A 25459-nucleotide genomic window follows, 5' to 3' on the forward strand; every position below is an offset into this window, starting at 1 on the left:
GAACATGCACAGGTAAATACTTGGAGGCCTGATGAATTGATTAAGAAGAAACAGGGAATAAATTCTTTTTACTTGAGAGACTGTGTGCTCATTTTCTGTAGCAAACTTAGCATGAAAATATCTTTATGTTCAAAGGAAACAAAGGCAAAGTATTACACAACCAGGATAATAGCTAAAGGTTGCTCTTGGCTTACTGCTTGTGATTTACCTGTAGTGAGACAAACCACCACCATGGGTTTATTTATTTTTATTTATTTATTATTTGATTTATATCCTGCCCTTCCTCCCAGCAGGAGGTTTAGGCATTATGCTAAGCCAAATCATGGCTTGGTGCCATGTAGCATGACAGCAGGGGGACCGGGGGAAGAGCAAAATAGCCCCAATTTTTACTGTGAGTAACCACACACTCACACCTTTAGACTTAGCCATGGCTTGGCATAGCATTGTGGAGGAGTATCTAGTGAGGTCTACCAGATATATGCCAGGTACGTCGCATGTTAAGTCCAGCCTTGAAACTGCAGTCATGCATCCCTGTTGTCTAATCTTTTTTTACTCCTTTCCCCATTTTCTTTTTAATGATTAGCATTAAAAAACCCTAAAAATACTAAAATTAGGTTTATCATTTTGAAACCCATCTTTTGTAACTCATCTTGGGCAGAGGCTTAATAAATCTTTTATAACTACAATACCTTTAAATAATGTTGTTGAAACTGGTTTTGATAGGAAGTTCACTTAACATGTTTTTTTTTTCTTTTTGCTAAAAGATTGATGCAGGGAACTTTTCATACTTTCTGAGCATCTGTTGAAGTGGTGGTAGTGTAATAGGTCCTATTTCATACCATTTTCCTCCGCTCTCCTTTCCTTGTGTGCCTTGTCTTTTAAATTTGTAAGCCTGATGGAAAGGCCTATCTCTCATTTGTGATGTGATTGGAAAGAAAATTATTCTGAAAAGCAGGATGAAATACAGTAAATAAATAAATTAGATAAATAAATTAGATAAATAAATAGAAAAATGGCAGCAATTATTTTCCTTTCTGAACATAAGGTTAAAAAAGATGTATACATATCCACGAATGTCTGCCTTTTATTCAACTATTTCATTTCCATCCATTATTTAATTGCATCTCCTTCTTTTCCTCTCCTCCATTTTTTATATATGTATATATGTAAATAGTTTTTTCTGTAAGCATGCAATAAAAATAATAAATTTTTAAAAGATAGCAATCAGTGTGCAGTGTGTTACCATGTCAATTTGTTTGGCAGGTTGATGAAAAGCTGTTGCAAACGAAACTGTCACCACTAACAAATTTCTTATTAGCTTCTTTTACTCTATGCAGCCATATAACTATGAATGTGGCCTTAGCTTTTTTGGAATTGGTAGTTGCTCAATAAACATGTTGGGACATTAGAAAGCCAAGGATGTTTATGTGTAAGGTAGAGCAAATAGATTGCAAGCATCTTTATAGTTCATTTGTCAGACTTCAACTCTATAGTAAATTTCTTTTTTAAATGAATTTTACAAGCAATTCTAAGGCTCTTTTCTAAAATGAAAAGGAAGATGTGAATGCAATACATTCAAAATGTGAATGTATTCAATATAAAACTGCAGTTGCCTCTACACAGCAACTCTGAATTAAAGCTGTCCTTCAAGTCCCTGGTAATTGCTGCAAGGACTGGGACCCCCTGCCTGACCCTGGCTCCAGAGAGAGGCTGCAGTTAATTGCGCAGCCTCTTGCATCAGCTGCTGGCTGGGTCAGGAGGCATAAATGCCCAGCCGCCCTTTGGGACCTTGGGAACAGCTGCAGCACTAGTAGGGTTGCCATATTGCCTGGTTAGCCGGGTTTTACCTGGATTCTTTGCATGCCACCCAGCGCCCGGCTAACCCCTTAGGTGGCCTGGATTCTCACCTTTAATTAAAAAAAATTAAGTTTCTAGGTGGTCCGGTTCTCGAGATATACATAAAAACGTCAGCCGCCCCCCGACCGTTAGATCTTTCTTTAAACAGTACTATAGCACTTTGTAGCTTTAACCCCGCCCGTTCAGGATTGCAGCCAATCAGAGAAGCCAGGATTGTGTTTCAGTTTCATTGACCTGAGGCAGTGTCTAGAAAACAAAATGGTGGTCCCCCCCCGTTTATCTGAAAATCTCATAAATTGGATAAGTATATACATTTCAGTTTCTTTTCCTCTTGTGTGCAGGAGTCAGATCTTGGGCAGTGTTTTGAAAACCTTCCCAATACTTGCTTTCTGTAAAAGCAATGCTAATCCCATATGCCCAAAGTAAATCCCATTTAATTCAATAGGATTTACTTTGAGTAGACATGGTTATGAATGTGCTGAAAATCAATGGGACTTTGGAGTGAATGTAAAAAAGAATTATGTTTGTGTTCTAACTCTTTCTGTCTCCAGTCCAATTTTAAAGCAAGTAGGCAGGGCTTACTTAGGTATTACAGTTTTTATTCTGTAGGAAAGTAATACTGATTTTTTAAAAACTAATACTGATTTTTCTGCAATGACCAACTGGTTTGACAATAAACTATTATATGGGCTGTATGTATTTATACTTCTGCAGTGTGTGTGTGTGCGTGTATGGAGTTTTTCCAACAACCCTGTGAGGTAGGGTTGGAAACCAAGGCAGATCACAACAAGAAATAAAGCCATTTAAAATCCAATAACCATAAAACCAAGTATAAACAGTTGCAAAACAGCGTAAAGTGGCATGATTCGGAATTTTGGGTTGTGTGAATGAAGTTGCTTATCACTTGAGGTTGCATTTCTGTCCCTGTTTGAGTAAGCCCCACTGAATACACTGGGACTTGCTTCTGAATAAATAAACCTAGGATTGCACTATAAATATCTTTACAGTTTGTGTAAATAATAAATATATTTGATAGTCACGCTTATATAAATATTTCTTCATTTATCATATTTTTGGTTAGGAATCCTGACTGGTTGTGAGATGCTTAGTTTTCTGCCTTACTCATAGGAATCTTGTTGTGGTTGGTATGGTATTGCATTTAAGAAATCATGGTACGAAATGGCCTGAATCAGTATAAGGCAGATTCCTTGGTTCCTAAAAGTGGGAAGAGACTCAAGGGCCACAGTGACTCCAACATTTATGTATTTTTATTTGCAACATTTATATACCGCTTTATTGTAAAAAATCTCAAAGCGGTTTACAGAAAGAATTAAAACAATAAAATTATTGGCAAAAGCGTTAAGGACAGATGCTTAAAAACATTCAAAATAATAAAACCAACAATGAGTTAAAAACAGATTTAAAAACACAATAGCTTCCACATGCCTGGAGAGGCTTGCCTCAAGAAAACTGATTTTAGCAGGTGCTGAAAAGAGGCGTCTGCCTAATGTCAATAGGCAAGGAGTTCCAAAGTGTAGGTGCTGCCACTTAACAGGACTGATTTCTTACAAGAGCAGAACAAGTACTATGTGGCACCCATAACATGGAAAGCACAGCTTGAACTTGGCCTGGTAGCAAATCAGCAACCAATGCAGATTTCAGAGCAGAGGTATTATGTGCTGATAGGATCTCACTCATGTGAGCAATTGTGCTGCAGCATTCTGCATTAACTGCAGTCCTCAGGTCAGGTTGTGCTGCATGGGGATTTCTGTGACCTTGGCTGACTGTCTGCTAGGATTTTTTTAGTTTGGGTTTTTGGTTATGAATCCTGACTGGTTGTGGGATGCTGAGTTTTCTGCCTTACTCATAGGAATCTTGTTGTGGTTGGTATGGTATTACATTTAGGAAAGTGATACTGCCTTTTGTATTGTTTTTTCCCTATTTGCATTTCACTTATCTTTAACCTCACTCCGTTACAGCCATAGAAGCAACAGCAGCATATGCAAGATAATTAACTCCCATTAGTGATAAGAGCAAGAATTTATAATTATTATTTCAATTAAAACAAGAGGCTTATCAATACTTTGAAGAGGACTAGATATTTATTTTCTTTCTGAGCCCAGGACTGGGTCTTTCATGATGCCCGGTGGGGGGGGGGAGCAGGAGAGTAGTCGATAAGACAGACATCCTGGCATTGGTAACCTAATTAACAAGGTATGTGTGGGGTTGTTGCACACTTACAGGCCCAGTTTCATTTTGAGTATGGAGGTGGAACCTGTGTAGATATGGTTGATCAAAGGAAGAAGAAATTTTGAGTTAAGCAAAGCTCTGCTTTTATAAAACCTAAGAAACATACAGATACTTTGAATGTCTGAGTGCCTGCACCAGTGCAATACTGGAGGAACTTGCAAAACTTGCTGCAACAGTATTTAGAACTGAGCATGTGGTGTGAAAGACTCCTTTTCCTAACATTTTGGCTTCTTGTTTTTCTCCACCCACCACATCTTTGAAATATATCGTATATGGTTAACCGTACTGCTGCCCTGACTTACTTTATGTTTGTTGCTATTTTGTGTTTTTATTATGTTTTTATATTGATTGTGTATTTTTATTGTCTTTATTCTATTTGTAAGCTGTGTTGAGCTCTGTTTTTAACAGCAGAAGGGCAGGATATAAATCCTCTTAATCAATCAATAAATCCTCCGTAGTGTTGGAAACTAGAGTCTAGGCATTTAAGGCTGAAAATGTTGCGTTTTAAAAAAAGATTTCTCACATCTTTCCCCAGTTTTTGGTGGTAATTCCTAGGCACAAAAACAAAACAACTGGACAATCCAAATATTAATATGCAAATAATTTGCATAATATGCAAATTAGCCTGCCCGGATTTGTGGAACTGGAATATGGCAACCCTAAGCACTAGGGGGACTGAAGACCTGCCCTTTGGGTTGCTATCTTTTGAGACAGCTGAAGTCCCTGGTCAGTGCTGCTAGGACTGGGACCCCCTGCCTGACCCTGGCTCCAGAGAGAGGCTGCAGTTAATCACACAGCTCTTGCGTCATCTCCTGGCTGGGTCAGGAGGCATAAAAGCCTAGCTGCCCTTGGGGAACCCTTAGGGAATCCTGAAGGCGAGGACGCTACCCTCTTCTATGTCTTTCTTTCTTTTGTTTTTCTAACCAATCTGGAGGAGATAGGTAGTGGGGAGGGCTTGTGGCTCATGTGTAGTTCCTATGCAGGGTGAGAGCCTGTGCAGTGAACTGAATGACAGGAGAAAGTCACCAGATTTATTTATTTATTTATTTATGACATTTATACCCCATCTTTCTTTGCCTTCAAAGAGAGAGTCTGTAACAGGCAGAAGGCTGGCCCTCCCTGGGTGTGAGCCAGAGAGGGAGGAGATGCACCCTATGTGGAAATATTGAGTGGGTCTTACTAATTCTCGCAGAGGCCTACTGGGTTAATTGGCTCAGGTAGGTTTTGTTAGTGAGCTCTTGTTGGGTCCATATCAGGTGTTTAGGAGGAGTCTTAGTAAGGAGGGAGATGGGTGATGCCACCCCAATTTCAGTGATCACGGGAAGAGGGAGGTACAGCCATGGGGAGATGGTGAATTACCATAGAAGACGAGGGCAAGGCTATCTACACCTTGTTCCTTGCTGCCACTCCTCTCATGGATGGGTTCCTCATTGCTCATCTGCTGTGCCCACTGGCCTGTGTGTATTGTTGTTTAATGCCAGATTGGTACACAATAAGACCACATTCATCCATGATTTGATCGTGAATGAAGGTGCCGATTTGGTGTGCATTACTGAGACTTGGGTGGGTGAGCTGGGAGGAGTTGATCTGACCCAGCTTTGCCCACCTGGATACTTGGTGCAACACCAGCACAGGCTGCAGGGAAAGGGGGGAGGTGTTGTTGTGGTCTACAGAACTTCCATTTCTGTCACCAGGAAACCACTCTGTCTTGGAGCTGGCTGTGAGGGCCTGCACCTGGTGTCAGGCCAAGGAGACAGTAAACTAGGGTTGCTGCTGGTGTACAATCCACCCTGCTGCCCAGCAGCTTCTCTGACTGAGCTGGTGGAGTCTATCTCAGTTGTGATATTGGAGGAGCCCAGAGCAATAGTCCTGGGTGATTTCGATGTCTACACTGAGGCTGCCTCTAGTGTTCCGGCTTGGGATTTCATGGCCTCCATGATGACCATGGGGCTGTCTCAAGTTGTCATCAGCCCAACGCATAGGGCAGGGCACACCTTTGACTGGGTTTTTGCTCCGGATGGTGGAAGGGGTGGTCTGGAGATAGGGAGGTGGATGTCACCCCATTGTCATGGTCAGACCACTTCCTAGTGAAGTTTAGACTTATGGCTCTGATCCTTCTTTGCAGGGATGGTGGACAGATTAAGATGGTCCACCCCCAGAGACTAATGGAATCCACAGGATTCCTGAATGCCCTGGGGGAATTCCCAGTAGATAGAGCAGGTGACCCTGTTGAAGCTCTTGTCACTCTGTGGAACAGCGAGGTGCTTTGGGCTCTTGACACAGTTGCCCCAGAGTGCCCTCTCTGGCATTGTGGAGCCCGGTTTGCACCTTGGTACACCAGTGAGTTATGGGCAATGAAACAGGCTGGACAATGGCTAGAGTGCAAGTGGTAAAAGACGTGCTGTGAGGCTGATCAGGGACGAGTAAAACATCATAACCGTGCCTACTGTGTGGTTGTGAGGGTGGCGAAGAAGGCCCATTTCTCTGCCTCCATCGCATCCTCAATTAGCCATCCAGTGGAGCTTTCCATATTGTCAGGGGTCTGTTGACATCGACTCCAGGAAATGGAGTTTTAGACCCTTTAGAGGCCCACTGTGAATTGTTTGCAAGGCACTTTAAGGGTAAAGTTGTTCACCTCAGTAGCAGTCTTGATACCCCATCCACATTTACTGTAGTCCCAATGAGGTGTCCAGTGCAACGTCTGCTGCAACTTCTTGGGAACAGTTTCAGTTGATGCAGCCTGATGACGTAGACAAGGTGCTTGCCATGATGCGGCCAGCAATGTGTTCTCTCGACCCTTGCCCTTCTTGGCTTATTAAAGCCTGCCGAGGGGGTTTGACCGAGTGGATCCAGGGTGTGGTCGACGCATCATTGTGGGAAGGAGTGGTTCCAGTAGCCGTGAAAGAGGCAGTGATCCCGACCGCTCCTGAAAAAGCCCACCTTGGACCTATTGGTCTGTGACAATTACCGACTGGTTGCAAATACCCCCTTCTTATGGAAGGTGATTGAGAGGGTTGTGGTGCAGCAATGGCAAGTACTCTTGGATGCAACCGATTATCTTGACCCATTCCAGTCTGGGTTCAGGCCTGGTTATGAGACTGAATCGGCCTTGGGTGCCCTGATGGATGACCTTTATCAGGAGAAGGACCGGGTGAGTGTGACCCTGTTACTCTTACTTGATCTCACAGCAGCTTTTGATTGACCATGGTATCCTTCTGGGCTGACTTGGTAAGATGGCTATTGGAGGTACAGTGGTTCCGATCCTCTGTCCAAGGTCATTTTCAGATAATAACATTGGGTGATCATCTTTCGGCCCCCTGGCAGTTGTGCTGTGGGGTGCCACAGGGTACCATCTTGTCCCCCATGCTGTTTAACATCTATATGAAGCCTTTGGGAGTGATCATCAGGAGATTGGGGGCAAGATGTCATCAGTATACTGATGATACCCAGCAATATTTCTCTGTTACATGTGAATCGGGAGAGGCCATGCAAGCCCTGGACTGGTGCCTGGACTTGGTGGTGGGCTGGATGAGGGCCAGGAACCTGAGTCTGAATCCTAGCAAGATGGAGGCACTGTGGGTTGGTGGTTCCTGAGTTCAGATAATTGGTCAGTTGCCTGCTTTGGACGGGGTTGTACTGCCTCTGAAAGTCCAGGTCTGTAGTCTGGGGGTACTCCTGGATCCATCTTTGTTGCTAGAGGCCCAGCTGACCTGTGGCTAGGAGTGCCTTTTACCAGCTTTAGCTGGTAAGACAGCTGCGGGCGTTTCTGGACCAGGATAGCCTGACCACTGTTGTCCACACACTGGTAATCTCTAGGCTAGATTACTGCAATGCACTCTATGTGGGGCTACTCTTGAGGTTGGTCTGGAAGCTGCAGCTGGTGCAAAATGCAGTGGCGAGACTGCTCACTGGGGCAGGGTATTGCCAGCATGTCACCCTGCTGCTGAAAGAATTGCACTGGCTGCCCATTTGCTCCCGGGCCAAGTTCAAGGTTCTAGTCTTGGTGTACAAAGCCCTATACAGTTTGGGACCAGGATACCTAAAGGCCGTCTTATCCCTTATACGCCCAGTCAATCCCTGCGCTCTGCAGGTGAGGGCCTCCTGCGGATACCATCTTATCAGGAGGTCCGTTCTGCACAACATCGGAAACGGACCTTTAGTGTGGCAGCAGCTACCCTGTGGAATTCCTTCCCCTTAAATATTAGACAGGCGCCATCTCTGTTATCTTTTCAGTGCCTATTGAAGACCTTCCTCTTTCAACAAGCCTTTTAAGTTGACACCTAATCCCAGTCTGCATTTGCATTGAAATTGCTTTTTAATATGTTTTTAAACCTTTTTTTAAATATATATATATATGTTTTCAACCTTTTTTTAAAGATGTCTGGAACGCTTTTTAAAAAAAATGTTTTTAAAGATGCTTTGTTTTAATGTATTTTAAAGTCTGTTTTTATGATATTTTAAAGTATTTTTAGTGCTTTTGTTTGCCGTCCTGGGCTGCTCCTGGGAGGAAGGGTGGGATATAAATCAAATAATAAATGAATAATAAGTGTCCTAACAATCTGTAGAATCTTGTTTTTAATTAACGTACTATGGAAACCTACAGTGGATAAGAAACTTCATATCTGATGCCAAATAATAATAAATAATAAAATAAATTTTTATTTTTAGGCCGCCTATCTGGCCGAATGAACGGCCACTCTCCTTCTTCATTTTCCATCTTGCCTTTGTGATTCTAGCCTGGCTTTTCCTTTTATATTGTCCTCAGTACCATGTCCTCAACCTACATTCAGAGCAGCAGTTAAATATGTTTGTAAAGTAGATTACAGTTATTTGTAATGATGGTAATGAATATTATAAGAACAAATTTAAAAAACCTGCTGAATCAGACCAGAGAAATCCCATCTAGTCCAGCATCATGTTGCCCACACTGGCCTACCAAATACTTCTGGGAGGGCCACAAGCAGACACAATGCTTGTGGCTGCAATGCCACAATGCTCTCTAAGTGGAATTCAGGTGTATACTGCCTCTGAACCTCTAGGATGCATATATTATTCTAACAAGTGGCTATTGATAGACTTGCTCTTCATGAAGACTTCTAAAGCCATCTAAGACAGTAATTGTTTTTGTTGTCATCACATATAAATATATATATAAAATAATTAATATTTAAAACATTAAGAGATACAATGCTATTGCTCTTAAAATTAATGAGATAAATATACATACCAAAATGAAATTAAAATCTCTAAAATGAGAGTTCCAAAATGCCAGGACAGCCTGCATGAGTAGAATAGGCTCCTTGGTTCAGAAGGTTGCCCTCCAACTCATGGAGGTGAGGGTTGATAAAAATTGTGAGTGGGGGAGCAATAGTAGTGACCCCTCATCCCCATAGTCGTCCTCAGATGTTAAATTAACCTTATTCCAAATGCCTGGAGAGAGGTGAAGAAATTCAGGTGTCGTGCACTGTCATCATGGAAACAGAATACTGTTATCTGTAATCAATAAATTAAGAAATCGCCTTTCTTCCTCTTCGCTTAACTGTGGTTAAAGCATTTATTAGCACCATTAAGTAAACCCACGATCTGAAACTCACTTCAGACCACCATTCCAGAGCTTGGTTAAACAGGTTTAACTTTAAAAGTATTTAATGAGAAATATGCTGATTATTATTTTTGATGTAACAAAACCTAGAAGTAAAACTGGTATCATTTTTCTGCATTCCGCTTTGATTTAGGTGCTTTAAAACCCAAAGTTGTATCAGTGTGACTTGTATCAGCAGAATACCATCAACCATTGTGATCAAGTGTTTAGTGCCATTTAAAGCCTCAACAGTATCTTGTGGCCTCAGATTTTTTCAAGACAGGCAGTTTCCAGTCCACAAAAGCGCATTTCCAGAGCTGAGCTCAGCAAACTTTACTAGCATCACTAGTATTCATGGTATAGTTTTCTGGTGGCCAGTTGTAATCATGCATGGATAATTTGTTTGCTCCTGAAGTGTGTTAATATTACAGGTAATATGACCTGTTGGTTGAATATGCCTGTGTCATTAATGCCATCCTTTCCCCGCTGTTGGTGTATAAGCAACTTCTTCCATTAAGCATTACAGGTTATATTCAACATAGCGCTGAGGCAAATGTTCTGCCAGCACAAGGATTTCTGTTTTGCACAACTGAACTTTCTCACCCTCTGCTTCCCCCCCCCCGAAAAAAAACATCCAGAGCAAATTTTATTATAACGTGGGGGGAAGAGAGGGTGGAAAGTCCTGTTATACTAATGGAAGTTGTTCCGTTTCACAATTATTTAGCTGAATACCGCCCTATATTGTCATCACAATAGCACGGGACACCACTCTTTAGGTCCCCAAATATTTGCTTGCTCTTATCATGCCATCTTCACTAAGTACAGATGTAGAGTTTTTATTTGGTATTTGTCCCTGTTTTAGCATGGTTTGTTCCTAAAAAGGCCTTTCACATTTTTTACTTCTTAATTTGATCTTGTCTTGAGGACCACCTCAAGCACACTGGGTATCTAAGGATGGAGGATGGGAGTTGCAGACTATGCCATAATAATCAATTGCATTAGGTGCATCGTTAAAAGTGGTATGTGTGTGTGTGTGTGACAGAGAGAAAGAGAGTAGAGTGCCAAATTTTTTCAATTCCATGTCAATCCAATTCTTTGAAAAGTGGAAAAAACTGGCATGGAAATGCTTTCTGTTACAGAGTTGACCCCTGAAGAGAAAGTACAGAAGATTGCCAAAGCTATGCGTAAGCAGTCTGCAGAAGTGAAAGAGAAGTGGGAAAGTCTGAATATCTGTGCCAACAGTTGGCAGAAGCAAGTGGACAAAGCACTAGAGAAACTGAAGGACTTGCAGTGTTCGATGGATGACCTAGATGCTGACTTGAGAGAGGCAGAGAATGTGCGGAATGGTTGGAAAGCTGTTGGAGAGATACTGATTGACTCATTACAGGATCATATTGATAAAACAACAGTAAGCACAAATATTCTTGAATGTAATGCATTTTGAACTAAAGCCTGTTTGTGAATGAAATTTAGATTCTAACAGTGCAAACTGTTTGCAATACTATATTGAAGTTATTCGAAATCCTGCCATTTCTGTGCCCAGAATTTTCCAAGATAGAAAAAGATGTACAAATATGGTTAGTTCACGTACTTTATCAGCAACACATGCCTGATTTAATTCAATTATGTACTGTTCTCAATTTTAGCAATTTGCCACCCTGGGCTCCTGCTGGGAAGAAGGGCGGGATATAAATCAAATAATTAATTACAAATCACAGTCAAATAACAGAGCAAAATAAAACCATGAAATCACATTGAACCTTCAAGCAGCAGAAAGTAAGCAATCCCATAGACAGTTCTATAGCTCAAATTTTCCTGATCCTAATTGCTGATAACCACAGGAAGTCTGAAGGTCTGAGTAAAGAGGTGTGTCTTCAGCGCTTTATAAAACCGGAGTAAAGATTATTATTGTCAAACCTCCTGTAGCTGAGAGTTCCTTAGAGAGGGTGCCACAATCAGTAAGACCATCAGCCAGGTCACTGCCCCTTGGGCCTCATCCACAATTCTAAGAAAGTTCCCCTCCAGCAATCTCAATGGCACACTGAACTACCATCAAGGATTTGGGCCCTGAAAATGTACAGCTGTCTGGCAAGGCCATCTCAATCCAGAAATGGTGGTGACTGGTTAACTAGCTTTAACTGGAAATAGGCACACCTAATCACTGAGGCCATTTGATCTTCCAGTGACAAGGATGGATTCAGGAGCGTGAGCAAGCGCATGTGTGCAGTGCGCGCGTGCACTCACACCTTTTATGTCATTGTATTTTATTGCAATGGCAGTACTGTGGCCGGAAGAGGAATACGGGAGTAAACTGGGTGGGCAGGAAGGATAACATGACTAGAGGGAGGCACAGATAACTTATGAAGAGCACATTGGATGTGTCCGCTGAGCACTAGAGCTATTTGCACATAGGAACCCCACTTAAGCCTGACCTTACAAAATTTTAGGAAGAGGGTAAAAGCATTGCTGCTTAGGCAGGATTTTGTGAGACATAATGAATTTCAGCACGAAATTGTTGTTTCTTGTTTTAATTGGCATGCTGTCATTTTTAAAAAAAATTGTATGCTTATATTTTTACCTCTCATTTTGAAGGGAAAATGTAGGATATAAGTATAGTAATACTTTTTCAAAATGAGAAAATTCTTGTGGTTAGCCTGCCATGAAACAAAACAAATCAGCTCCTGTTAATGTTTTTGAACTTCCAATATGTTCCACCATGCAAGCTTAGGCTTTCATAAATCATACTGCTGCAACTCCATGAATCTTGGGCTTTAAAAAACCTAAGGCACAGAATCTAAGGAAATGGCTGTGAAGTCAGGGAATATTTAGTACTGGATCTATTGTCTGGATATTGTCCAGTACTTAACAATATTGTCTTTTGTTTAGTGCTGGAGCTTATGTCTGTCAATTCATGGATAACCTGAAAAATAATACATTGTACTGGGTAACGTAGCATCAGACACACAATAACCTCCCCATGTTTCACTCTTGCTTTCAAGTAAAGATTAAGCAAAATTCATTGAAACTTGATTTATATCCCCACAGAATGTGATCAAACCTGATGTATGGCCTCTCTCTGTTGTTTTAGGCATAGTATATCCATCCTTTCCCCATTCTCATTTAATGTAAATCCACCAGTTTGCAAAAGCTTGTTGTGTGTGTGAACATCTCTTTCTCTCTTTAAGACATAATTTGTCATATCTTAATGACCTTTGTATAATAGAAGGTAAAGAGACACTTAATCTTGTTTTCATTGTGTGGAAAATAGGAGTGTATGTTGAGGATTATGTCAGCCTGTCAGCAATCCCCAAAATCTAAATGAATGTTGAAATTGACTGACCAGTAATTCTTGGGAGATGTTGCAGGGAGAAGTCAGAAAATTATGCTGATTGCTTGAAAGTATCAAAGGCACTTGGCTGATGAGCAAACCCCTAATTTACACCAACCTGGAAAGGGCCCTGAATTACCTGAGATGCAATGAGATCTGATGCTTACTGGTGAATTTCAAGTACTGATAAATGCCCTTACACATTTTCTTACTAATTTCCATTCTTTACTTAGTGGCTCTTTTTTTCCTGGTAAACCTCAAAGATTTCAGTCAGCTATTCTCTCTCTCCCCCCCCCCATGTTAAGAATTATTACCAAAGTTATTGTATTTTTGGAATTTACTGCAGTGTGCAAACCATTAAAGGGGAGGTCAGTGAGTAGGAGTTTTCACACACAGAGATAATGAATAAGGGTGCTGGCATGTGCTGTGAACAGACTATGATTCTGGTCTTGTAACATGTTTTGTTGAGAGTATGCGTTTCCTGTTCTAGGCCTTTAGAGAAGAAATTGCACCAATCAACTTGAAAGTTAAAGCGATTAATGATTTATCCAGTCAACTCTCTCCACTTGACCTTCATCCATCTGTAAAAATATCACGACAGCTAGATGATCTCAATGTGCGCTGGAAACTTTTACAGGTATTTTCTGCTTTTCCTTAATGGATTAGGACCTTAGATTCCTGCATTGAGCAGGGGGTTGGACTTAGTGTCCTTATAACCCACTTCAACTCTACTATTCTATGATTCTATGAGTGTGCCTTTATGATACTTCTTTGTATTACAGTACAAATTATTCTCATTATTCTTTGACTGTTTTAGTAGCAAAATGCAATACAAGAGTCTCTCTCTCTCTCTTTTTCTGACATGATTGATATCCTCTCTTTTTTTGCTGACTTCAGCAGTTCATTTCATAGAGGGGACAGAATTAATGTTCAAATATGCATGTACATATTTTGTGTAACAGAATTGTTCGTATCAGTTTGGAAACCCAGTAATATCTCTGTTAATCATGGATATTTAACATCTTTTAAAAGTGTGTGTGTGTTTCACTCATCCATTCTGCTTGTATTGTCATTACACTATCACTGTTTTTAATTAACCTGTACTTGTTCTCAAAAGTGTCTTAGATCCATTCATGCCGGGTCTGTTCTGTGTTGACTGATATGGTATGAAAAATATTTGTATTAATATAAATTGTATTAATTAATACAAATTAATACAAATACAGTTCTCTTAATATTAGAGAACTGTACTCAAGGAGTCTGAAAGAAAATTAAACCTCAGATTTGGGGCAGAAGCTTCCTTTTCTGTATTAACACCATATTTCAACCTCAGAAAGGGGGGAAAACCTGGAAAGTGTGAAATGTATGAAAGTGAAGGAAAATGCCCCGTTTGACGTCTGCAGCCTACTGAGTTTAGATGTACTCTGCTGAGAAACAGTGTGTCCTGTGAGATGAAATTATTAACATTTCTGAAGCATCTCTGTGTTTCTTGCAGTGTAGTTTGTGCTTGGAATCCTTTTTATGCCTTACAGAGATTTGACTAAGCAGTCAGGTTCCTGCTGTATGTGCAAGTGCAGTTCAATTAGTAAACCAGGAGGATATCTGCCCAACCTGTCAACCAGCAAAACAGCATTCTCCAAAGTGGTTCCTTGTAAAGGCAGCTGTAAGATCAATAGAATCAAAATGAGCCCTGCTGACTACAGACATTTAGACAAGGGAAGAGGAGAGAAAGGCAGAGATACTTTCAATGGGGACAGTATTAGTCTGTGAAAAACATATTTATTGATTTGCATTGCTTACAGAAAGATCATTACTATTTTGTACTTAAACATTAAAAGCAAGAGAGCAGATGTAAATGGACAAAGTAACATCTGCAGTACATCTAAAGTCTATTTGCTAAAACTGATTGTAAACCATTGTTTGTAGTCAGGGCCAGCCCCAGGCATGCTGGGGCCCTTGGGTACCAGCCTGCCCTGTGCCCCTCCGCTCCCCCTCCGCGATCCACAGAACTTAAGCATCGGCGGACCGCAAGACAGGAGTTTCTGTGCCGCCCACCATCCCCCCGCTATTCCCATGCTTCACCTACCTTTCCGTTGTTTTTTGCGGCATGCGCAGGTTTGCCATCAATCAAGATGGCGCCTGAGGTTTCCCTAAGGGACTGAAGCCTCTGCCGCCATCTTTGTTGATGGCAGCAATGTGCACGTGTAGCACGCGTGCCATCAGCCAAGATGGCGGCAGAGGCTTCAGTCCCTTAGGAAAACCTCAGCCACCATCTTGATTGATGGCAAATCTGCGCGCCGCAAAAAACAATGGAAAGGTAGGTAAAGCGGGGAGGATGGCTATCCGTGGATGCTTCCGTTGATCGCGGAAGGAGAGTGGAGGGCCCCCTGTAGCTCCAGGGACCCTCGGGCCAGTGCCCCACCTGGCCACCCTTTAGAACCAGCCCTGTTTGTAGTGTTGGCTGTTAGAATGGCTGCTTTGTATGATCATTTGAAATTAATGCTCTTGCTTGTGTATGTTTGTACATGCAGATATCTGTAGAGGATCGCCTTAAACTACTACAGGAAGCACACTGGAATTGTGGGCCTGCATCTCAAAATTTTCTGTCCAGTAAGTATTAGTAAAACTTACTGTTTGATAGTGTAGCCTTATACAGAAGGATGTAAAAGTAGGTTGAAGGAGATTGCAAGAGAAGATAAATGTGGTACTTGGCAGTTCAAAGATGTTTATTTTCACCTGAACGAAGCATGCATATGTAGGACCTCAAGGGTGCTACTCATACCAGGGTCAGAAAGTAGTGTCTGACCAGGATCTGATTCCCAGATAAGTACAAGGTTACATACAGAAACTAGGTGCTTGGGAAAAACATCTACTAATTAGATTTCTAAATTTCTCAGCAAAGAAAATATATCCATAGTGGTGCTAGAATCCTGTGGTGTACTTCAGTGGTTGAAATGCCAAGTATTTCTAGGACTGCAACCAGCATTTCTAATCACTTGACAAGAGAAAAATACAGAACAGGTGGATGGGATTTCATTGAACATTCTGTTGTGCAAATGCATTCAGGAAAAGCAGATCTAGTTGCCCCATCTTAAAAAGGATAATGTAGAGAAGAAAAAGATGCAGAAAAGGGCAACCAAGTAAGTGAACACATGATAGAGGCATATGAAGTTATCAATGGTGTGGAGAAAGTGGATAGAGAGAAGTGTTTCTCCCTCTCACATTCTAGAAGCTAGAGTCATCCATTGAAGCTGAATGTTGAAAGATTCAGAAGTGATGGAAGGAAGCTTTCACACAATGTATAGCTAACCTATGTTATTTGCTACCACAAGATGTAGTAATGGCCACCAACTTGGATAGCTTTAAAGGGGGATAAGACAAATTTATGGAGGATAAAGCTATCAATGGTTACTACTCATGATGGCTATGTACTACCTCCAGTATTGGAGGTGATATGCTTCTGAATACCAGTTGCTTGGAACATGAGCAGGATAGTGCTGTTGCAATCGTATCATGCTTGCAGGCTTCCCAACAGAATCTGGTAGGCTACTGGGGGAACAGGATTCTGGACTGGGTCTTCGTCTGAACCAGCAGGGCTATTTTTATGACTATTCCAAGATTACAATATAATAATTATTAAAATTTGTCTGACATCTTAGTCCATTTGTCCAGATGCATTTTACCTAATCTTTCATTTATTTTTGCCCTGTTTTGTGAAAACAACCACATATCCTCCTTTCTGGGAAAGTCCTTACAGCTCCAGTGTCTGTTCAGTGTATAATTAAGATTTGGCTTTTTGACAGACATTCAGCCCTGGTGTTATTTTTTATTTATTTTCATACTATTGCTGCTATTTACCTTCCTAATAAGCCTAATTGTCAAGCAAAACTATTTATCTTCCCTTGCTCTTCTTGGATTGTTGGTTTTCTTTTAATTTTATGGATTTTTGCTAGAAAAGACATTCAGAAATACATTCTAATAGCAAACAGTAATAGTTACCTTTTTGAAGCTAGGGTTAGGGGAGTTGACCACATTTTTTCCTTTTCCTTGCTCTCAAAAAATGTCTAGATTGCCAGACAGGCTTGCCGATACAAGAATAGAAGTTTATGCTCCCATTTCTAAGCCCTAACAACCATATTTCATTTGGCCCCAATATATTGCTTTATGGCTTCCCACTCCAGTGAGCCCCTCCTGGAAGACTGTCGCTCTAGTCTAGGCTTTACTTTTGGCTCTGCTTTTGGAAGAACTGAGGACCCTTTCTTACTGTAACACAGGGGTGACTTTTCTGTAGTTCGTCATGTATTGTTGGACTCCCAACACCCATTAGCCCCAGGTAGCATGACTAATGGTCAGCAATGATGGAAGCTGTAGCAGAGCTCCATTTCAGGTTTGATGGTAGGTGGATCTTCACTCTCTGGAATGCTCCAGGAGCAACACCAACCATAAGTGGTGACCACTGGAAAAGGTGTTGTAGCTTTAGATGGGCTGAGTGGGGAGCAGTGATTAGTTGCTTATGAATTCTTATGAATAAGCCTAATTGTCAAGCTAAACTAAATTCTTTATCTACTTCATAATTACATCCTGTATTTTTATTTCTACAGCCTCCGTTCAGCTACCATGGCAGAGATCAGTCTCACATAACAAAGTTCCATATTATATCAAGTAAGTTGGCCTTTGTTCTTGCTATAATTGTATTAGAGAAAAAATTACGGGCTCCATTAAGCCTCAGCTGCCTTTCCCCAAGCTGAGGGATCATGTAGAAATGCTATTATAATTAGTCCCACTACAGTAGTTGAATTTTTATATACGTATGGACAGCTTTGTCATGTTCAGTATCAGTATTTATATGAACAGAAAAACAATACTACAGTCCTCCTCACTTTGTCCCCTAGATATTTATATTATGCACCTATTTCGTCATATCAGAAGTGACATTAAGTGCCTATGCATGAAATTAGAAAAATGTTTATGAAACTTGCTGGACCTAAATTCAGGGTCTGAATTATAAAATCAAATTTTCAGGATAAATAACCTGTTTTAACATCTTTAAAGTTAAATACTTCTGCATATTTTATCTAGAGTTACTCAGTTAAAAACAGTCTGTTACATGCTATTAGATTTACCTTTACTGTGATATCTCTTGAGTCAGTTGTTATATCAGGAAAAGTATTATAAATTGAATCATTGCTAGAAATATTATTTGAGAACTATGGGCATGGCCCACCAAAGTTTCCCACTGATTTAAAATGGGGAATTATATAAATGGTTAAGCCACTCCAATTGAAATTAATGGTAATTTAAAAATACCATATCCTAATATTGAGAGCTCAGGGCCATTGATTGATATAAACTAATGGCAAATGTACGGGCAGCTTTGTATATTGGATTTTGTATGTCCTTCTTGCTTTAAGATTTAAACTCTGTTGTCTTCACCAAATCTTTGGGATAAATTGGAATAGGAAAGGATGAGCAAGGTTTGGGAATGCAAATATGGAATGCCAACTATAAATTAAGTCTGCCGTTCTCCAGAGAATTTGGGAAGCAGGTTTTTTATGGTTTTGTTAGGCATGCTGTAGAAGGGCATGTTCTTAGAGAGTGGGATGCTCTGTTGATGATCCTAGTGCTTTAATTTTTAATTTCTATGTGTTTTTTGAAATGATGACTAGCTTAATAAAGTTTAGTCGTTTCCAAGGAACAGACATCCTTGTGTTTACAAATGGATTCTTCAGTGCTTATTTTCTTATACATCAGTTTGAAATAAGCTATTCCAAAACAGGTTGTTATACTACCATGAAATAAACCACTGCATTCCACATGCATCATATGCTCTATCTTGCTTCTGAAGATACATCTGGGCACATTCCAGTCTGAGTTCAGGCCTGCTCATGAGACTCAGTCTTGTTTGACCTGACAGATTACTTTTATTGGGAGAGTTTTTATATATCTGTATTATTTTTTCCATGGTAGCCTAGAGGACAGCAGAGAAATAATGTTATCAAGAATATATTTAATCAAATGGATTAGTATTTATTGCTAGGCCAGTTCAACAAGTGTGCTTGCAGGGCATACCTGGGTTAAAAACTGGCCACAATTTTATTAAGCATATATCGATATCCAGCAAATTATCCCTTAAGATCAGGGACAAAGCATTGACTGCTGCAGCCTAAAAATTAGGATTGTAAAAAGCAAAATGAGGTGGCTCCAGGCAGAAGCACATGTAGGCCTGTGCTAGGGACAGGTAGATATCCCATGTTGCATTCCTCCCTGCTTTTTGCTCCACCTGCATTCCAGCTTCACCTTGGATATTTTTGAAAGATGTACTTCCACAGCAGTCTGAACAAAGTTCATAAATCATAAAGAATGGTAGATTGCTAATGCATTGATTCCACTGCAGAAACAGAATCAGGTGATTCAGAATGAAAAATTCAGAAAGGAACAGGGAGAATTGTGCAACCCTTCCTAACCAGAATAATCCAGTTGGGTGTGTAGCTTTAATCCTTCCAGTTGTCCAGCCATTTCAGGCCCACAATGTTCCTGATACTGCCTGGCTCCACCCTGCAGACTCAGACTTCTCAGTTTGGTTGTTGCCAATGGCTTTAATCCACAGGTTAGCACAGGACTGCAACATAGATCAGGCTACAGATCACACAGCATAAAAATCAATGCAAGGCACTACTCAGCATTGCTACTCAAGCGAAGATGCTGTTGTAACACTTGATACGTCCCCTGAATCTCCTTAATAATGGATGGGGCGGACACAACCACTTGCACAGGACTTTTCTTTCAGCTCAGGACTGGGCAAGCAAGTAAGCACTCATACAGGTAGACTGGTTAATGACTGAATCTGTTTGTGCCTGCATAGCCAGTGGTACATCTGTAGTGACGGAGGTGGGGACAACTTAGCCAAGTCCTTCCCCAGTCCCACCTCTGGCATTCCATCCTGGGCTGAGGGCAGATCAGCTGGAGGGTGGTATGGCAGTAGATTGATGACTGAGAGCGGTGCCATCGGGTAGACTGACAGTTCAAGCCCCTTGTCCATATCGGCCGAAACCTTGGGGGAGGGGCTGTTGGTGGGCTGATCACTGGGCCCTTTCTACTTCTCAGACCTCTTCCTCCTCCTCCTCAGACTAGTCCTGCCAAGAGTTCTCCATGAGGCTCATGGCAGATACAGGAAGACCCCCTTAAAGTTTACATTTCAACCACAGTGTCAGTTATATCATTAAGCATAGCAACTGCCAAGACAAACCACTGGTGGTGGTTGAAATAGGCTAGTTGAAATAGCATCTATGGAAGTACGGTGATAAAGGTGGGGGGGGTTAGTCAAGGAATACAAATTTATTCCCACCTGCATCATGTGGATACCTACTCATCATCCACTATTTTCTATACATCCCAGAGTAAGAAAATGATCAGATCAAGGGCAAGAGGGTAAAATGATTTATTAATTGAGAGGAATTGTAAGGCTAATCCCTCTCATATGGAGGCAGACTATTGTGGTGTCGATGTCTTGCCCAGTAAACTTCCACCCCATCATGCTGTGATATTGACCCGGAGGTGGGCTATAAAGGCTGTGCAGACTTTGGAGAGCTAGGCTATTGTCTATTTTTCATAAGCTGTGCAAAACCCTCTTTATCCTTTCTCTGTGCAGGCTTGGCAGAAACGAGCCCATGCTTAATAGCTGTAGCAGTGGATATATGCAGTGTAGGCTGTGGGATGTACAGATTAGTTTATTACTCAATTATCTAAATGATTTTTCCAAAATGCGCCTGGGGTTGATCTCTAGAGTGCAGCTTAGAGGTGATCTAAGTATAACTTGAGCTGGACAATAAATGTGGCTGACCTGAAGGACAGTCTGTGTGATCTTGATTTACATCTCCCTAAAATATTAAAATACTTGTTTTAAGCTGTCTAGCAGGTATTTTAAGAAACTATTAACAATATTATTACCAGCTTGTGCCAGGCAATCCAAAGGATTCAAACCTTTCAACCAAAAAATAGATGGTTAGTTCAAATAAATATGTGAAATTCAGACCCATTATAATTAGCTATTGCTTCTCAGTCTTCATTTGGCAGGTTATAATACTGTAGTAAAAGCCATGCTTGACGGAATTTCCCTATAACAGTGTAGGCATGGCAACATACCCTCTTTGTTTCCCTTCATTGGTCAGCCACTTCTTTCCTACCAATAGTGTAGTCATGCTTTCCAGTTTTGCCCCCCTTCTTCCCTCCTTTATTCTTTCCCAGTTCTCCATTACTCAGTATTTCCCCAGGTACCTGCTTCCTACTCCAGTTGTTGTTAATTGATTTAGATACGACATACAAGTGTAAAACCAATTATAAAAATATAATAAAACATTAAAATACACAAAAACAATTTCATCAAAGCATTTAAAAATCTAACGATTAGATCAGGAGGTTCTAGTCAGGAGATTGGGGAATGCTTGTATAAACAGGTGTGTCTTTAAGAGGGTGCAGAATGCCAATAATTTATCAGCTCCTACTTTATCCCACGTCCTTCCTGGTCATGTTGTTAATTGCATGAATACAATCACTATGCACTTTCTTTGCTATGTAAATAGCAGCCCAGGAGGTAGCCTGAGCAGCCTTAGGACCAGATGGGATTGGCAGCGGGAGTCTGACAAGAATTGCCTCCCCAGAATTATTCACATTTCAAAGGAAGCTTCTAATGGCAACATGGAGGCTTCCATTGGAAGGCAAGTAATACCTTTTGGAGAAACATTTTTTATCAGAACTATGGCAGGGCAGGAATAATTAAATTTCCTTTCCCTAATAGTCCCCAGGCTACCAGGCTTTCCAGGGACTGTTGTTTACATCACAAAGAACATGCACAATTTCAGTCATGTCATGCTTGGCTCTCAGAGTGGTTTACAAATTAGAACAATAAAGCATTAACATCACGGCCCTAAAAGTAAAGCACAGCAATAAAATAAAATCTAGTCTAAAACCAACAGTGTTGTTATGTGCCTTCAAGTTGATTAAGACTTATGGTGACCCTATGAATCAGTGACCTCCAACAGCATCTGTCATGAACCACCCTGTTCAGATCTTGTAAGTTCAGGTCTGTGACTTCCTTTATGGAATCAATCCAACTCTGGTTTGGCCTTCCTCTTTTTCTACTCCCTTCTGTTTTTCCCAGCATTATTGTCTTTTCTAGTGAATCATGTCTTCTCATGATGTGTCCAAAGTATGATAACCTCAGTTTCATCATGTTAGCTTCTAGTGACAGTTCTGGTTTAATTTGTTCTAACACCCACTTATTTGTCTTTTTCGCAGTCCATGGTATGTGCAAAGCTCTCCTCCAACACCACATTTCAAATGAGTTCATTTTTCTCTTATCTGCTTTTTTCACTGTCCAGCTTTCACATCCATACCTAGAGATCAGGAATACCATGGTCTGAATGATCTTGACTTTAGTGTTCAGTGATACATCTTTGCATTTGAGGACCTTGTTGCAGACTACACTGTGGTAAACTAGTAAAAAGTCCACTGTGTAGTCTTAACTAGTCTGATGTTATTTTTCCCCCTTTTTTGTGTGAGGTGTAGAGTCTGCAATGGATTGTTAATAGAGGAAACTGTCAAAATGATTTAAAGCCCTCTATTTTTCAAGGGAAACAAGGCTCACTCTGTCTCTTCTCTACTGCCAGTGGTTAGTTGGCTTTTACGTGTTCAGAAAGAGAATATTGCATCAAAAGAACTTCTTTCTTTTTTTCATAATACTTTAAAACGTATGTAGAGTTAGCCCAAATATATTTTGGCAACCAGTGCACATTTGTCTCTGTGAACCCTGTACTATACTTAGTTGTATTAAGTTCTTACAGGTTTGCTTTTGTACATAAACCAAGTTCCATGATATTTACTTTTAGAAAATATGCAAAAGCCACAGTATGGTTATGCCTTCATTACAGTCAACCAAAATGTCATAAAGTCATAAGCAGCAAGCTTTTAAATTCTACTCTTCATTAGGTTGGGTACTAAACAGAATGGCGGAGGGGTGGGGTAGAGAAAAAGCTGGGAATTATATTGTTTTTTCAGGATTTGCAATTTACAACAGTCTTAAGGTGGAATGCAGGAAGAGCATGCAATGCACCACACTGCTGTCAGTGTGCTGCCAAAGCTTCCAGTTGCTGTTATGGGACAGGGGAATGTTGTGTTGTACTGCAGGTGTTTTGTAGGAATCTGTTAATAATATAATGTATTTATGACTTTAAGTGTAAGTCACTTGGAGACCTTTGGGTAACAAGCAACTAAAAATGTAATAATAATAATAATAATAATAATAATAATAATAGCTTCACTAGATGCAAGATAGATTACAGGACTCACCAGGACTACAGGGGTACATGTTTTCTTGTTTCACTTTGACCTCTGCCTCTCTAATACTTGCCAAAAACATCCAAATGAGTTTAAAACATGAACCTTGGAGGCAGGCTTAAGTTATGCAGTATAGCCATATGCTGATTAGGTTTACATCATTTATTTAAGGTGCATTATTTGGGCTTTTCTGACATGCCATTTTGATTAGGTGTGTCATGGAATTAATTCTACCACTGAATACTACTTGTATTCACAAGCCATCTTCTTGAAAACCTGCTTTTGTGATGTGCCTTTATATATTTTCTCTGTCTCATTTTTAATCTCTCCCTCATGTTCCACAGTAATAGGATTTATGCTTCTGTTATTTGAGTTCTTCATTTATTGCAATAGGCATCAGTGGGCAGTGTAAGGAGGTAGAGGCTGGGCAAGAGAGGCTAGTTTTTCATCTGTCAAATTTAGAGACTTTAAGGAAAGTTGAAAAGTTCTTGATGAAAAATGGACCCATGGGGTTCTGACTAATAAGCAGAAAGAGGAACACTGTGTTTTCAGAGCTGCAAAGAAGTCACTGATCTAGTGCTATTTGTAATAAACATGATAAATGATTACCTAAATAAAAAAATGTTTTTTCTCTGCAAATATTAAACTTAATGATTTTTTCATTGGTTGTATTGCAAACATGTGGATTATAATGACTAATTAGAATTCTGTTACTTACAACCATGCTGTGCGCAGATAAAACATACATTTGGCTTTCCATATAAATTGGAAAATACATTCTTAGAGAAATTTAATAAAGCTAAGACAAATTCTAAAATAATTTTAAATGCCTAAATTAAAGAAGTGTTCATAGAATGGCATGGCATTCTTCAGATCTAGGTTTATGTTATACTTGCATATTTAATTTCCTGGAGTAATTAGTTTGATTTTATAAGTTTCTTATAAGAATGCTTATAAGATTTTATAAGAATTCTTTGTCAGACTCTTCATATTTTGAATGTATGCTTGTGAAAATGTTCCGTGTTCTATCAAGAGGCTAGCTAGTGAGATTAACATATGATATGTTGTCCTGCATACATACTAACATAAAAAGATTCCTGCTGGCTAAAACCAAGAGGCATACTGTCTCTGATACTGGAGACAGTATATAGCCATCTTGCCTAGTAGCTATTGATAGCCTTATCCATGAATTTGTCTAATCCTCTTTTAAAGCCATCCAAGCTGGTGGTAATCATTGCATCTTGTGGTAGTGAATTCCATACTTTAACTATGTGCTGTGTGAAAGACACTATGTGCTGTGTCTTTTCTGAATCTTTCAATTCATAGACGGACCCTGAGTTCTAATACAGGGAGACACAGGGAAAAATTTCTATCACTTTCTCTACACCGTGAATAATTTTATACACCTCTTACTGTGTCCTTCCCTTACTTGCCTTTTTCCTAAAATAAAACTTCCAAATGTTGTAGTCTTTCCTCATAGGTGAATTGCTTGATCATTTTGGTTGCCATTTTCTGAACTTTTGTCCCACTCTGAAATATCCTTTTGGAGGAGCAGCAAGCAGAAGTATTTCAAGTGAGGTCTCTATAGATTTACACAGCAAGCATGATGATAGTGGCAATTTATTTATTCATAACAAACTTGAGCCTCTTCCTGCTTCTGACTTGCTCTCTGTCTTGCTTTAGCATTGGCTTTAGTTAGTACCTTTTGACAGCTCTCTGAAGGGGGGCTTTGCTTTTGATTCTGCTACCTAACTCAGAGCTAGGTACCCAAATGACAATAATGCCTCAGGGCAGTGTATGTTAATGCCAAGTTTGCTTGGTCTCTGTTTATCTTGTCCTGATAACTGGTGTTGAATCCTGATGGTGTAGTGGTTAAGGCAGCCTTTCCCAACCAGTGTGCCTCCAGATGTTGTTGGACTACAACTCCCATCTTCCTGACCATTGGTAATGCTAACTGAGGCTGATGGGAGTTGTGGTCCAACAACATCTGGAGGCACACTGGTTGGGAAAGGCTGGGTTAAGGTGTCGGACTACGACCTGGGAGACCAGGGTTTGAATCCACACACAGCCATGAAGCTCACTGGGTGACCTTGGGCCAGTCACTGCCTCTC

At 40.4% G+C, this 25459-nt stretch overlaps 1 protein-coding gene across 3 annotated transcripts in view; it reads left to right on the forward strand.

Annotated features, from left to right (window-relative positions):
• The window catches only part of UTRN (utrophin), a 521915-nt gene that overhangs the window by 393413 nt on the left and 103043 nt on the right, over positions 1-25459 (forward strand). For all 3 annotated transcript variants that reach the window (XM_061624044.1, XM_061624041.1, XM_061624043.1), the window contains exons 56-59: positions 10828-11096; positions 13507-13653; positions 15548-15626; positions 17618-17678. In XM_061624044.1, coding sequence (XP_061480028.1) covers positions 10828-11096; positions 13507-13653; positions 15548-15626; positions 17618-17678 — 556 coding nt within the window. The remainder of the gene's footprint in view (positions 1-10827; positions 11097-13506; positions 13654-15547; positions 15627-17617; positions 17679-25459) is intronic.

The sequence above is a fragment of the Rhineura floridana genome, chromosome 4, assembly GCF_030035675.1.
Source record: "Rhineura floridana isolate rRhiFlo1 chromosome 4, rRhiFlo1.hap2, whole genome shotgun sequence".
Classification (NCBI taxonomy): domain Eukaryota; kingdom Metazoa; phylum Chordata; class Lepidosauria; order Squamata; family Rhineuridae; genus Rhineura; species Rhineura floridana.